Here is a 15,159-nt window from a genome sequence, read left to right as displayed (position 1 = left end):
TAAAATGTAAGTTAAGTGAAAAGACAAGGCGATAATATTATGAATCACATTTCATAAAATTAAATGTTTAATCATTGTTGAGATATATTTGAGCAGGATATGGTATTATTACTAGAATAAGGTCTTCAATATTATGTGTGTAACATACTTAATAAATCATTATAATTTATTAATGTTTTTTAGCTTGTTAACACTATCACCATTTATTGGCCTTTGGCAATTAATAAATATTAATTTTTTAAAGATGCGATAACGTGGTGGCATAATACTGGCATTCTACGCGATAAAAACAAGTCCAATTCCTCGATATTTGTATCAATTTCATTTTATCAGTTCAAATTAATTAGTCTTACGTGTGAAATCGCGCGTTAATTTTGTACGTAAAATAATTTGATTTATTACGTAAAAAGAAAGGGACTTATCATTATATACACACATAAAATTCCAGACTTTTCAGTAATGAAATAATTGCAGATGTAAATCTCATTACTAATAATGAATCTGATAATAACAATATACATATATAAAGAATCCGTAAAAAATGCTAAAATTAGTATTTGAACTTTGACAGTTTAAAGTTCGAAATTTTTAAGGAAAAAAGACGACCTATTATGATGGGAAAAATAAATTATTGAAGAGGGGATCAAATTCGAGAAATATAAAGACGAAATGATACTTACAAATTTGTCCTATAGTTTACATAACAGCAACCCTGTTGTAGTTGTTAAATATAATCAACAACCTTATTTAGTACTATTCGTTCAGTATGGAAAAGTTATCAAATATAGTAACAAGTCATTTTTAACAGTGCATATAAATAGATAATATATTGATCATGTGTACATTAAATATATTTTCATTTGTTTTAACTTTTACACGTCTGTGCATACCATTCTTTACTTCTGAGACAAATGGTGCTCACGCAATGAGGACAACGCGTTAAAAACTTCGGGCTTACCGGTTGCTTCGATTTAAGATGAGAATTAACTATATCCGCCAGAGCATCGATAAAGATAGGATGATCGTTTGGCGCAGCAGCTCGTTTTATTCTTTCAATGCCGAGCTACAAATGAGAAAAAGTCGATTTTAACCCATAACTTTATCAAAATTGTAACGAATGCTTACTTCTTCGGCTAAATCTTTGCAGTACTCGATATCCATCTCGTGGAGAGTTTCAATATGTTCATTAACAAACGCTACCGGCACTAATATAAAATTCTTTTTTCCTTGCTTAACATATGCTTTTAAGGCATCGTCGGTAAAAGGCGCCAACCACGGTAATGGTCCAACCTAAATATACATTACGAAATTAATATACTAATATGGCAAAATCAAATTAACATAAATAGCATAAAGAATAATAAAGATAGATAAAGAAACAATTGAACAATTCTTTTGGTAATTTTTTTAACCGAATGAAAAGACTTCTCCTTTTAAATATTATTTTCATTAATTTTTGTTAAACATAAACTTTTTTATAGAACACAGTAAACTAAATAAGTGTTTACAAAAGAGATGACCTCATGGATTAGAACAGTCTGGTTCTATTTATAAAATCATAAATACATAATTACGAAATTCTACTAGTTCTTTCGTTATGTTAAAATTAAATGCAAATACTTTCTTCGTTCATCTTTTCCTTTATAAAATTTATGCAAGACAGTAACGTAGAATTAAAATCACGAGCATAAATAAATAATTCATTATGTTGTACTCGTTACAGTAATCACGGAAATTAATTGGTATAACAAGCGTGCATATCCATATATCTTTTCATTAGAAATACGAAAATCTGTTTTTTTTTAAAGAACATATTAATGCAATGAAAAAAAATTTCTGTACCTTTGACTGCCACACTAAATTGTACGGATTGCAGTAATTTAATTCTTTCATTACCAATGCAACTGTTGCCCCAACTTCAGATGGATAAGAATCTCCTCTATTCACTGCCTAAACATACGATACAGAAAACAATTTGTTAATAATTGGTAGTACATTTAAAACATCGAATTATACATAATAAGAAAACATAGAAACCTTTAGAGGAAGTGAATGAGCTGAAAATAAAATTATAACATCGTCTTTTATATTATCAGGGAATTTAACCAATTCGTCCTTAATTCTTTCAGCAATTGCCTTTACGAATAATGGATGCGTTGCCCATCTATCTATTACGCTCCATTTCATATTAGTAGGTAGCTGCCTGCAAATGACGAAGTGTTAAACATAAGTCATCATATTGGACAAACATTAAAATTTTATTCTTTACTTAATATATTTAAAATTAACTAATAATAAATAATTCTTCCGGCAAAAAAAATGTTCGATGTTTCGATCCACGATGAAGGTCTTTTTTTAAAATTATTAAAATATCGTGCCCCCTTGTCGATTTACAAAAAAAAGGAATTTTTTTCGTAAAATGTTAGTTTAGATTCTTATAAATAATATACAAAAAGTTTGAAAAAATTCGTAATAATGAAAGTAATAAAAGAATGTGTGAACCAGATGAGTTTGTTACAGGACTAGTCTAGTTTTTCAGCTAAAAAATTTTTGCGCGGCATTTTTACGTTTTTATTGATATGATATTCGATATTTCAAAAGCTTCACGCCGTTGAATTAACTAGTTTCCGTGAAAATTTCGTTAGTTTTACGACACATAAGCATAGATAAAAAAAAAGTTAAGATAAGGCCTAAGAAAAGAGTCCCACGCTAAAAAAAACATGTAGGAAGTGTTGGCGCATCTGCAAGGAAATTGCACGACAATCTGCAATACGATCGTTGATCTAAAGCAGCCATACTCAACCTTTTCTTTAAAGATAAAAGCATTACTTGTGATATAGTACACTATACTTAATAATATAACACTGTAAAAATAAAACTCAACATCTAAATGCATCGAAGCGTTTATTTAAAAATTAGTGTAATTTTCAATGTCGAACGCTCAAATTATTACGAAAAAACGGAAATTCGATGTTTTCAAGATGCTCGTGTTTAGCACACAATGCACGTAATTAAAAAAAAATTCAAAGACACAAAATATTCTTTTTTTAAATTTAATTACATAAAAGTACAATAGCTGACTCATTCTCTTAATAACAAAATTTCTTTTAATGGAAAACTATGTAGAAGGGCATGTATCTACAAATTTAATGAAACAGTATTAATATATTCGGAATAACTACCTTTTTTTATAATACTTATATATTGCATTAAAGCTAGATCCAGTTGTGGCACAACTATATTGTGGATACTGAGAAAATATTACTGTTTGTTGGACACCATCTCTAAACAAAAAGCAGTCTTTGTTTATAATTATTATTTAATTATTATTTATGATTTTAAGACATTAATGTCCTTACTCCTCTAACTGTTGAAGCGTATCTTCAGTGAGAGGATCAACATATCGAAAAGCTACATAGTACTTATGAGGTGCAGTTTCTGGTGAAACCTTGTCCAACTTTTGGCACAACAGTTCACCCTGTATTTTTGTCCACTTTAAAATAGGTGAACCTCCGCCAATTTCTGAATATTTCTTTTGTACATCTGGTGTACGACGCTTTGCTATCCAAGGACCTAACTGACTGTAATGCACATCATGATATACAAACCTCTTTAAAATAACAATTATCGAGGTAAAGAACTAATTTGTGCAAATAAACCTTTGAATTGGTAGTTGTATCATTTCACGATCAGTCATTATACGTAATAAATACTCATGCACCTGTTCAATACTAGAAGGTCCACCCATATTAAGCATTAAAATACCTGTTTTTGGCTTAAGGCTATTTAATTGATTTTTAGCTGCCTCTATAGAAATGTGACGACAAGGCAAAATGGAAAATTTTCCATATTGCTTTCCTAAATAATGATACGAAAAAATATATTTGATTATGCATATTTAGGATAATAAATACAATAAAAAAATACTGTATATAATAATAAGAATAAATATTGTATAATATAATCTTAAGTTTATTATTTAACTACAAAACGTATTCCTTAGTCATTTTCATAGATTTTATAATTTAAAAATCATTCATATAGATAGCATAAATATATTATATATAAATTCTAATCTTTACTTACCGAATTGCAGCAATGTTGATAATTTACTTGCCATGTTTGATAAAATAAACTCAAACTGAACACTTTAACACACAACAAATACAATGAATGCGGCAAAGTTGTAGATTATGCACTATCACGATAATGACAAGTCTGACGTTACTTACCGCTGCTTATAGGTTAGGTTTCAAAGTAAGGTTATATTTGGTGGGTACAGAAATTTTGCATATTGCGATTACACGGCTTGGGTTTATAGAGTAATTTTCTAATACATAGTGGTCTTAATTAATTCTAGTAGAAGTATATCATTAAACAAATATTAATACATTTGACAGATACTATAAACAATCACTTGCCGCTAAATTAAAATACAATCATGACAGATCAAAATAATCAAGAAATGGCTTCATCGGAGTTAGGTACTCTTGATTAGTAAGTAGTACGTTCCGTGTATCTAAATACGAAACACTTAATTAACATTACTTACACGTCACAAATATTTCTTACAGTTGGGAAAGAGTATACGCGGAGGAACTTAATAATTTTAAGGATCATGGAGACGTAGGGGAGATATGGTTTGGTAGAAATAATTCACTAAAGGTTACACGGTAGGTCATTTAAATAATCTGTAAAAACTATAATAAAACACGAAGACAAATAATACGAAGTAAATTTTCACATTAAATAGTAAAACATTCTAATCTAAAACCAGTGGCGCTACCTTTTGTTTACTGTGAACGTAAGAATTTTGTCGCCATTACAAAATAATGTCTAAATTTTGGAATTGAAATATAAACATTCTTGCTTTGGTATATAATATTAGTAAACAGAATATTTTTGTCATTTTATGTAAAATATTATGAAGCTTATAAAATTGTAGTTTTAAAGTAATTTGTTTTCAAATTAGTTATTATGAAATTGTTTAAAAATTGCGTCGATACATTTTAAGAAAGTCTATTTAGTTTTTAGTACTGATTGTAATATTTCAGTTGGATTACCACGCATCTTAAACTTAATAAGAAAGATGACAAAATAATTGATATAGGGTGTGGAAATGGAATGACATTAGTAGAATTGTCAAAGGATTTTACAAAATTGATGGGTATAGATTACTCTGAAAAGGCAATAGACTTAACTCGGGAAGTATTAAAGAAACACAACCTATTGCATATTGATTTGAAAGTTTATAATATAGTGGACTCTGAAGAATGTGATTTACTAAAGGATTTTAAAGTAGCACACGATAAAGGAACATATGATGCTATCTGTTTGCATCCTGATGATCCAGCAACAAAAAGGCAGAAGTACATAGAGAATGTGCATAAAATTCTCTTGCCCGATGGTTATTTGGTCTTAACATCATGTAACTGGACCAAAGGGGAATTAACAAACCATTTTCAAAATTGTATGTTATTTTATTGTTGCTTTTTTTTAGCAATAAAGAACATTTTTAAATCCTTTGTAGTCTCTTATATAAAAACGAAATTTAATTCAGAACCATATATGCAATAACACTTATTCTCTTTCCAAGTTGAACATAATTGCCAAATTTCAAACATACTAAGGACATTGTGGACTACAAAGGACTATTAATATGTTACTCATTACTTTACAGTATATTAGGGTTATATTCAAGGTGGATCAATATCTTTGTCCACCTTGAATATCTCTGTTATTTCTAAAGATATAGAGAAATATTTTATAGAAAAATTATATGATATGGAGAGGTTCATAATATGCAAGTAACAATTTTTATATACGTGGAGGGATTTCGGAGATTTTTTCTTAGTAAAATAGCATGTGTTTAGACAATTTCAATGACCCCCAAAACAAGGTCATTCGGTAACAGATAACAAAATGCCAAGTGACTTACGTTATTTGTTAAAAAAAACTTTGATACGGGATTCAAACATTTTAAAATTAAGTCCCAAGTTAAAAATCATTTTATTAAATGTTCAAAATGGTGTCCGCGTACATTGCCGCTCATAAGTATTAGGACACTTGGTCGAAAAGTTCGTTAATTCTCGAACTGTTATAATTTCATGGAAAGAAATCGTACAACGATCATTTTGGGGTTATTTTAAAAGTTGAACTCTCTATTTTCACATCTGCAAGTGGTATTTCCTTGAAGATCCAAAAAAAAAATATATCATATTTAGACAGCCTCCAAAAATTTAAAAATTTTGTCATGCAACTAAACCACCATAAATTCGAATATTAAAGCTTCATCTTTGCAATAACCCCATTGAAAATTCATATACGATTTTTTTCGTTGTTTTATTGCACTTTGAATCAGGTGTGTGTCTTCAGCATTGTATTCTAGTATTTCTGTAAGAAGTAATGTTATTAAATTCTTGTTAATAAGTTTATTAATTACTGATAATGCCCGTTCTCTCGACAATTGGTATAATAATGTTACACGGTATTAATAAAATATAATAATGTTTCAGATTTTAATGTCGTGAACGTGCTTCCCGCCTCCGATAGATTCCAGTTCGGCGGACAAATCGGAAACACTGTAACACAATTAGTCCTCCAAAAGAAACAATGAATAAAGAATTTTTAATATACTATGTATGCAATGTTTTTTATTTAACCACCTTGTACAACGTGTTCTGGGATGAGTGGTATACGTGGATAGAGTTTAATACTACGTATAAAAATAAATCAAAAGATTCGTTTTATACATATGTGTTTGTTTAACTTTCGACCCGATGGATTTCACTATCTATGCACTAGTATATTGTATATTATTAATTACATTTATCGATCTATTATGTCTACTAAAAAAGAATTTTTTAAATTGATAACATTGGACAGAAAGTCTTATTTAGGATTTGGAGAACATGAACAGAGTTAAAACAGAGAAACAAATAATCATTTTTATCATGTGATAAGAAAAATCTATATTATGTCAGGATTTGTTTTATCTTTCGTATTACCAGATTATTGACGGGTTTCGTAAACCTAGTGTCCTTCTATACGTAATTACTGTATATGACCATCGCAAAAACTTTGTTAATATTGATAGTACAAACCGATAATAAGAAACTGATGGTAAATAGTCAAAGCGTAGCGTTACTAATGTTTATAAAGGTGAGATTTGTTATGTGGAAACAGAGTCAAGTGCATATACACTGTGGTCAATTGCACCACCCGTTCCAGGACACTCTGTATAATTGGTTCCCTGTAACTGACACATAACAAGTTGCAAGTATCATAATTTTACTGGTATTTAAAACGCAGCAGTCGACTATGAAGAGGAAATATTTTTTTTTCTGCCGGTAACAAGTTTGTATAATGGAGACAAATAATACGCCTTACTATTGTACTATTATCGAGTTATAAATGTTACAAAATACATTATAGTTAAAATAAGCACTGCCGTTAAGTTAGTGTGCCGATGGATTTTGTATCAGTGTATATTATTCTTATTTAAATATTATATATTTCGTTTTATACAGTCATATTGATAATTAAGTCACGTTGGCATATAAGAATGTTGTATGTATGTTAACTATTGCATGCACGTATAATTACGTTCGAATTTTTAGACTAAAATGTGCAGTGTACGTAATGTGTAATTTAAAATAATATGTTTTATGTATACTCTATATTTTGATAACGTAATTTTACGATACAATTTATCGAAGTCTTCTTTGAAAGTAAATTATAGTGATTCGAGTGTACTCTGAAAATGTTATCACTTTTCGAATTAAAAAATAAATATATTACATAAATATCTAGAAGTTCACATACTTTAACATGTTTAAAAGTTTATAATTATTCTTTTAAAATTAATGCAGAACTAAAAGTTGTATTTATATTTTGTTCAAGATCCGATTATATAGTGTAATACATACGTATATTATATAATTACATATCATCTGTATTAAAATGCACAGAAAACGGTTTATATTATCTTATGATATTTAAAGAGAAAATTGTTCACGGATAAAATATTCATTAATAATACAAATATTATGGTAATATTTTCAGTAGATTACGTTCCTATTTTACCGTACAATAGACGATATCACTGTACAATAAAATTTAATTCTTAACTGCCTAGAGTGACATATATTATATAACTTTCAAATTTCTGCTACTTTATGATAGAGCATGTAATAAATTGTAATACTATAATCCATGAATTTGGTTTCTAAATTGTAAATATTCTGAATTACGAGTATATTAATAAATTGTAGTTCTCTTGATTAAGGAATAAATTGATAATTCAATTTTATAACACCAAAACAAAATTGTTAGGCAATTAAAAATTGAAGCACATAATATTTTAGAATTATTATATAATGTAATAATATTATATAAATTAGTTCATTTGTATGTTGATTATTTGTATGTATGTATGTTTGTACACGATAAATTCGAGAACCACCAAACCGATTTATATTCAACTTTCGTTATTAAATAGTTTAATTTTCCAGTTTGTAGTAAACGAAAATGCAAACTAAGTTTGTATCCTTTCTCTTAAAATTAATAGTTTACCTATAATAACATTTCTATACTTTTAATTTTCAGGTATTAATTTGCTTCTCATTATATGCAGTATAATTTAAAAACAGCTGAATCAATTTACACGAAATAGTTGTAGCTATACAAAAGAGATCCTGAAAATACTTTAGTGAAAGTTTCATTAAAATCGGTGGAGTAGTTTTCGAAATAATAAGATGTAAAGTTCTATAATAAAAGCTACTATAATCTCCTCTATTTCGATAGGCTCCCTTTATTGGCGCTTTTTTTTAAATAAATGAAAATTCATATGAATTTTATCGCGTAACATTTGATTATTGAGAGAGAGAAATATGTATTTTATGGAATATACTTATAAAGATATATCGTATATAATAAAATATTATTTTAGTTATAAATAATTTTATACCTTTCAAGTATGTTTTCTAAGTATACTAATAATACAAGTATATTTTCTAATAAAGTTATAGCAGTGTTTCGATGAAAGGTAGAAATTAAAAACTTTTATATTTCCTATTGTATCTTTATGTGAGTATTATAAATAATCTGGTGAAGTTTTCCTGGTGAAAATTACTTGAAACACGGCCATATTGGAGGTATTTTCACGTACAAGTAAAACTAACTCTAATTCTGTCGTGTTTTATCTAATTTTCATTAAGAACTCGTCGATCCATTATTAATACTTTCATAGCGATACAATGACTATAACAGCTCAACTAGCTGAATTTTAAAATCTACGTTTCATCGAAGCGTTACTGTATATAATTAGTTTCAATGAATAAGCATAATTTCATATTGTAACTAGAACTATATGCCGTATGTTAGACTTAAAACAATTTTTTATAAACGTGGTCAAATTAATACGATTACTGGTGAAACTTTAGGATCCTGAAAAAAGGTAACTTCTCATAACCATAATCTCCGTTTGAAACAGTAAATAACGAAGTTTTTACATGAAAAGGATGTAAATGTCACAGAAAATTTACAAACGATTATTAAATTACAATAACAAAAATTACTACCAGCACAAAGAACTAAAAATGGAAGTATTAAAGACCACGACGAATAAGAAGTAATTAAGAAAGGGTTAAGCACACTAAACTCCATTATTATAACGTATGTTTATAAAATAAATTATTTTATCGACAAGATGTGATTTCATTTGCAATCGCTTAATTTAACCACGACATCGTAATTTTAGTTGATTCAAATTTTAAAGGAACCAGCATATACATATAATATCCAAACGAATAAGATTCTGTAATATTTTTGTTATTAGTATTTCGAAATTTTATAGCGAATATAAGGAACTGACGTTTCCTTTTAGAAGATTAAAAACAAGTAATAGAATTGTAACATGAAACGTAAAGATGGATGCACTACCTGTGGAAAAAAGACATACAATATTTATTATTAGAGAGATCATGCAATTCTAATCATCTACAAACGTGTTAAAGGAAAATCAATTATTAATGAACGCGAATAAAATTAAAAATTATTTGAAAATTTATCGAGCAGCCTTCCAGTTGAATACTATACTGGTCTGACCATCTATTACTGTTTCTACTTATACTGATATCCGAGACTCGGCTATTAATATTCAAAGTCGATTTTCTTGGAAACGAAGTCATAAATGAAAAGATTTTATTTTTTTATCTCGATTGTACCGTCGATACTGGGAAATTGGAGTAAGAAAAAAAATTTGTTTCTCGTTTTAGAGCTTATATGACGTACCACTGCAAACCAAAAGACTCTCTTCGTAAAATCCTTCTTGACAGTAACAACGTTTTTCGGGCATAGTGCTGTTCCGTTGTATGCAATGTGCACCCTCGATACATTCCGAATCCTCTTTACACGTAGTGCGTAATGCTAAAGATAAAGTGCGTAAATTAATCGCTTATAGAATAGTTTAAACAATTTTTAACATTATTGCCAGTTTAGTACGAAAGCAACGTTCGATTGTCCTAACTAATGGAACGTATCAAAGTGTTTTCCAATAATTAAACAAACATTAGTTTAATATTTTTTTTTTATCGTAAATATAATGTAGTAATTATTGTTTGGACATTTTCCTATATTTACATTACACTTTCTCAGAACTTGGTTGACTATTATGCCAAGGAGATATTAAAATGTTCGAGGTGAGATTTAATTAATAATTCAAAAACGGCCATTTCATTTGCACTAAACTAATATTGAAATTAATTTACCCTTGTAAATTATGGTACATTTCTTACTAGCACAAAACACAAAACAACAAATTTAGGGAGATCTATAAAATATAATTCTTCATTCTGTGATTCGAAAATTTAGATTTCCGGAATTTTACTGCATTTTAGCTGAAAGCTATATAAAGAAAATAATGAAATTTTCTTTACATTCAAGTCATAACGTAGCAAAGGCTCATTGCTTTTTCATAGTCCCATTAGAATTTATGAATTATACAATAATAAATGATTAAACATGAATTGTGTGAGTTTTGTAAATTTCGTATATCGAATTTGTACACATTTTTGTTATATAAGTATTGTTATCTTATTCTGCGTACCAAATATTAAATGTTTATTAACCGTAAATAAATTTGTACCCTTTTTTACTGTGTGTCAAATATGCCTAATTTCGACAGAAGGCCCTGCACGTTTTAATTTCACCCTAACACGCAATCTCACAGAAATGTGCTCCTGACATGACTCCGGCGATCAATCAATTCTCAATTTTTACAAGAATGTGTAATTTCGCTTGGAGTTATCTACGTTTTCGCGTTCGTAATCAGAGACACGTTGTTTACGATAATCCAGCAATCAAACTAAATCGTAACATTCCCAAATCGTTTTTACGAAGGTTTGTTACTATTTTCCGTGACCGTCACGTGGAAATTTTCAATAAAAATTCTCAGTCGATGCTTAATTTCTATTTCCATGCATCAACTTGTACCGCTTCAAACAAGTTACGGATACAGGGCCTATTGATTGTTTTAAGCGTTGAGCCTATTGTATATTTCTACGTATAAGAATTACTAAGAGAGTCACAAATTAATCATTCAGATTAATAAAAATATAATTGATACAATAGAGCAGAAAAAGTAGCCAGATAAAAAATTCACTATTAAATATATCGTAAAAAATTTCGAAATAAAGGAGAATATTTATTCCCTAAAACAAAAGCTATAATTTCGTAAGATTGTTAATAAATATCTCGCATAAAGAATTTTAACGAAAGTCATCGTCGATGCTATTTATTCCTTAAACCACAGAGTTTATTTCGTCAAATGTTGAGTCGCTATACCACAGAAAACAAGGAAAGTGTGTGTTAAGGCCGCAATGATATTCTTAAAGCTTTCCAATTTGCATAGATAACCATAGACCAAATACCAACACCGTCATACGTTCACATATTGCAAGGAAACACGTGAGTATATGCAAATGATAGTAGTTGCTTGTGCGGCAAGGAATTCAATTTCTTTTAAAAAAAAAGCTTTCCTCGTCGTTAGTTCCCCTTTAAAACCCGACTGAAACGTGTTTCAAATTTACATGGCATCCAACGTTACACCGTTAAACGATATTTTTCATATTTAAACAAACTTAACGACTTTATAGTATCAATACAAATCAAATTATAAAAATTCGATTCTTCTTCCAAATTTTTTAACGAGCTGTAGAAATGTCGTTGCAAATGATTTATTTTTAATCGATTAATTACCTTTGAATTTGTTGGTACATGCGCCGTTAAGAGGTGCGCTATAATCGCCGCACAAACAGCGTGTCCTTCCATCTCGTGAATCTGCCATACATGTTGTATTTTGTATACCGGCGCAATCGGACTCTAATTTGCATTCGCGAGCTTTTCCAACTGCAATTATAAGTACCCGTGCGTAAATAATGCTTTCAAATAATTATTCGAAGGTGCTATTTTCTAAGAATATTTTCTATATCAATATGCTTGAAAATGGAATTAAATAAACGGCCTCACACATTGAGTCTGATGTCCAAAAGGGTTGGGGCAAAACTTCCACTACTACTGAGGGCGAATAGATGAAAAAAGTTCATACAAACTTATGTCCAAAAATGCTTTATTGAAAAGATATTAAAAAGTTTGTACAGAATTGCATAAATATTGTCAATTCTCAATAATTTTATCGTTCACATGTCCTGATCTACGGTCACAAGATCTCTACTATTGCCTTTTTTAATAAACATTTCCTCGTATACGCAAAAGAGTTGATTTGTTAAAATAAGATACAAACAGAAGATCAGCTTTTGGAATGTATTCGAAATGCATTTACAACTTATTTCGGGGATGAAATATTTGAAAGAATTCGACAATCACTAATTGCAGAGGGTGGAATTTCCGAACATTTCTTATGAAAGCTTATATCTTATTATATCTTTTCAATAACTGTTTTTATCTATTTGACTTCGGTAACACTTTGGTTTTATGAAATATTATAGATCAAACAGAAACGAAGCGTATTCGTGTTATTTCGAATTTAAATATGATTCACGGAACAGTACGATATGAGGTAAAGATTGCAACAATCTGAAACCCTTATCCTAATTAGCGGTTTCGGTAAAAATAGAAGGAACGAACCTGGCGTGGGCGGCGGCGGTGGATTTTGATTTTGAGACTGTGGGTTGGTTTTACCAAAGGTGGTGAGTGCCCAAGTGGACGATGGTGATACGAAAAACAACAGTAAAAGGAACGACGCAAATATGTGGTAGCTTCTACCCTTTTTCATTTCTTCCGTGTTTACTTGTTGCACTGTCTTTTGAAAGGATTGCCACTCAAACTGTTCACAAACACTTGGACGAAGAAGCGACAGAGCTCGAAACGGAACCGAAGTTTAAAACGGAAGGCACTTTTTTCGTAATTCGATGAAATTTCCAACCCCCGATGGCCTTTCGCCGCAGAGGATTTAAAGTTCACGGGATCCCCTCAAGCTGTTTTTACGTGCACTGACGAACAAATTACCATCGATCCTGTGGCTGGAATTATCAAACATCCGAGGAAAGGTTGGGGGCCAATTTTGTCGCACTTTTAAACCACTTGCTTCTCAAATGGTGTACTATTACGCTCTATTCGAGAACTGCGTGTTACAAGGACGTTGGAAGGCCTTTTAAGCCTTTGAAGCACTCCCCTTGCCTCTACCTCGTACCCCATGTGCTGCCACCTCCGTTTGCCTCAGCAGAAAATACCTTATACCAAAACGCAGTTGGTCTACCACACCGCTGAAGAATCGGAGTATGCTTTGGGTTCCTTTAAGTTTCGATCGCAGCTTGTGCTCGAGAGAAATATAGCGGTATTGTGTTGGAACAAAGCATCCCCGGTTAACTTTATCAACGAACATTCTAACCTTTTGCAATAGACGAAGAAAATACCTATTTTTCATACCTAATAATGCTAATAAGCTATATCGTTTCGACTAAATATTTCGTAAATAAATTTGAACTCTTAATTCTTGAAATATTAATTGAGCACAAAAACAGAATATTGAAAAGGCTACTGTTCAAATATTATTCCGCAACCCTAACGTCCAACGTCGAATTATAAATTATTATTTGTTAAACTTTAAATTACCAAAGTAGAGAAACAGAGTGTTTATAATATAAAAGGTACTGAAACTTGTGAATGAACTTTATTTACGTCATTGAGTCCTGGATGAAATTTAAACTTTGGAAAAATTTATTCATTCTCAAGTAATGGTATTGATTTGTTTCTTGCAGTAGTACTGACATTTACTTCAATCGTGACTACTTAATAGCGTTGTTACACAAATAAAATTGTTATTTTATCATTTAAGTATTATGACAGCTTGCTCGTATCGAAAATTCGTACTTTGTGACAATAGATTAAACACAATTGAGTCTTATTTTTGACGAGAAAAATTAATTCAATTTCCCTTCCATCTTTACTTCTATTTAAAGTTCCCATAATTCCTATTTTAACAAATACTTTATGAAAATGATTAAAATTTGCAAAATTTCGTTTGGTTGTAAACACATCACTCTTTCGTCAAAAATAGATATAAATAGAGGTAGTATGTCAAGAAAATTTTAAGATGTTAAACTAGAAATAGAAATAGAACCAGAAGTTAACAGGAAATTGGAGAATAAAATGCATTCAAATGTCAATTTTACCCGTCTAATTTACTTATTGAATTTTTATATATATTATATTAAATCAAAAATATGGCACACTATTTTGCGAGTTAATAAATTTAGAATTTTGTAACAACCTACGCAAAGTTTTATTTTTGCACAAAAACTATTGAAGGCTTTCATAAAACAGGAAACAAAATTATTTTCTTTCGAAAGCTACCAATATTTTCGCGGCAAAGGAATGACGTAACTCCTTCAAAATGCGTGATGCAATTATCTTAACTACTGAACTCGTTTCGTACGAAAACTATACATATAGAGTAGGCGGTTTCTTCAATCGTTACCTGTTACTATGTATGACGAAAAGAATACTTGTGTATATGGGTCAGTCCACGCCAAATCGATCACTTTTTGCACTCGATGTCAAGGATTTTAATAAAATTGAAATATGATGTAGTTCGTGTAAAATTAGGAGTTACGTCACCGTTTTACTGGTTGTGAATTT

The 15,159-nt window shown here is 29.9% G+C and overlaps 3 protein-coding genes across 7 annotated transcripts; 1 reads left to right on the top strand and 2 right to left on the bottom strand.

Annotated features, from left to right (window-relative positions):
* Positions 1 to 812: 812 nt before the first annotated feature.
* LOC122402050 (ferrochelatase, mitochondrial) lies at positions 813 to 4,360 on the bottom strand. The gene is made up of 9 exons (XM_043404560.1): positions 4,233 to 4,360; positions 4,087 to 4,148; positions 3,660 to 3,858; positions 3,360 to 3,581; positions 3,183 to 3,284; positions 2,038 to 2,203; positions 1,843 to 1,950; positions 1,126 to 1,290; positions 813 to 1,063 (listed from the first exon to the last, which is right to left on the bottom strand). Exons 2-9 carry the CDS (start codon positions 4,118 to 4,120, stop codon positions 866 to 868), a joined length of 1,194 nt encoding a protein of 397 aa, XP_043260495.1. The 5' UTR covers positions 4,121 to 4,148; positions 4,233 to 4,360; the 3' UTR covers positions 813 to 865.
* On the top strand, positions 4,163 to 6,642 carry LOC122402073 (EEF1A lysine methyltransferase 2). Of its 5 annotated transcripts, none has more exons than XM_043404599.1 (4): positions 4,163 to 4,322; positions 4,401 to 4,497; positions 4,575 to 4,673; positions 5,055 to 6,642. In XM_043404599.1, the coding sequence occupies exons 2-4, from the start codon at positions 4,442 to 4,444 to the stop codon at positions 5,575 to 5,577; spliced, it is 678 nt and encodes a 225-aa protein (XP_043260534.1). In that variant the 5' UTR covers positions 4,163 to 4,322; positions 4,401 to 4,441; the 3' UTR covers positions 5,578 to 6,642. The 5 variants fall into 5 exon arrangements, with proteins under 5 accessions (XP_043260534.1, XP_043260551.1, XP_043260543.1 ...); XM_043404616.1 differs by having other exon boundaries at positions 4,173 to 4,257; XM_043404608.1 differs by having other exon boundaries at positions 4,256 to 4,272.
* A 139-nt stretch (positions 6,643 to 6,781) lies between these two features.
* On the bottom strand, positions 6,782 to 13,691 carry LOC122402106. The gene is made up of 4 exons (XM_043404651.1): positions 13,147 to 13,691; positions 12,259 to 12,408; positions 10,294 to 10,428; positions 6,782 to 9,942 (listed from the first exon to the last, which is right to left on the bottom strand). The coding sequence occupies exons 1-4, from the start codon at positions 13,292 to 13,294 to the stop codon at positions 9,851 to 9,853; spliced, it is 525 nt and encodes a 174-aa protein (XP_043260586.1). The 5' UTR covers positions 13,295 to 13,691; the 3' UTR covers positions 6,782 to 9,850.
* Positions 13,692 to 15,159: the final 1,468 nt, after the last annotated feature.

The sequence above is a fragment of the Colletes gigas genome, unplaced genomic scaffold, assembly GCF_013123115.1.
Source record: "Colletes gigas isolate AHSC1104 unplaced genomic scaffold, ASM1312311v1 Colletes_gigas_Sc00002, whole genome shotgun sequence".
In the NCBI taxonomy this organism is placed as follows: Eukaryota; Metazoa; Arthropoda; class Insecta; order Hymenoptera; family Colletidae; genus Colletes; species Colletes gigas.
This window is presented reverse-complemented; position numbering and strand designations above follow the sequence as displayed.

Excerpts from the sequence above, each read along its gene's own strand:
- LOC122402050 (XM_043404560.1), bottom strand. The coding sequence starts at position 4,120 with ATGGCAAGTAAATTATCAACATTGCTGCAATTCG. Across the intron at positions 3,582-3,659 it reads ATACAACTACCAATTCAAAG|TCAGTTAGGTCCTTGGATAG; the intron begins GTTTATTTGCAC and ends TGTGCATTACAG. Across the intron at positions 3,285-3,359 it reads ACGCTTCAACAGTTAGAGGA|AGATGGTGTCCAACAAACAG; the intron begins GTAAGGACATTA and ends CTTTTTGTTTAG.
- LOC122402073 (XM_043404599.1), top strand. The coding sequence starts at position 4,442 with ATGACAGATCAAAATAATCAAGAAATGGCTTCATCGGAGTTAGGTACT. Across the intron at positions 4,498-4,574 it reads GAGTTAGGTACTCTTGATTA|TTGGGAAAGAGTATACGCGG; the intron begins GTAAGTAGTACG and ends TATTTCTTACAG. Across the intron at positions 4,674-5,054 it reads AATTCACTAAAGGTTACACG|TTGGATTACCACGCATCTTA; the intron begins GTAGGTCATTTA and ends GTAATATTTCAG.
- LOC122402106 (XM_043404651.1), bottom strand. The coding sequence starts at position 13,294 with ATGAAAAAGGGTAGAAGCTACCACATATTTGCGTCGTTCCTTTTACTG. Across the intron at positions 12,409-13,146 it reads ACCGCCGCCGCCCACGCCAG|TTGGAAAAGCTCGCGAATGC; the intron begins GTTCGTTCCTTC and ends TTATAATTGCAG. Across the intron at positions 9,943-10,293 it reads GAGTCTTTTGGTTTGCAGTG|GTAGTGCATCCATCTTTACG; the intron begins GTACGTCATATA and ends TTTTTTCCACAG.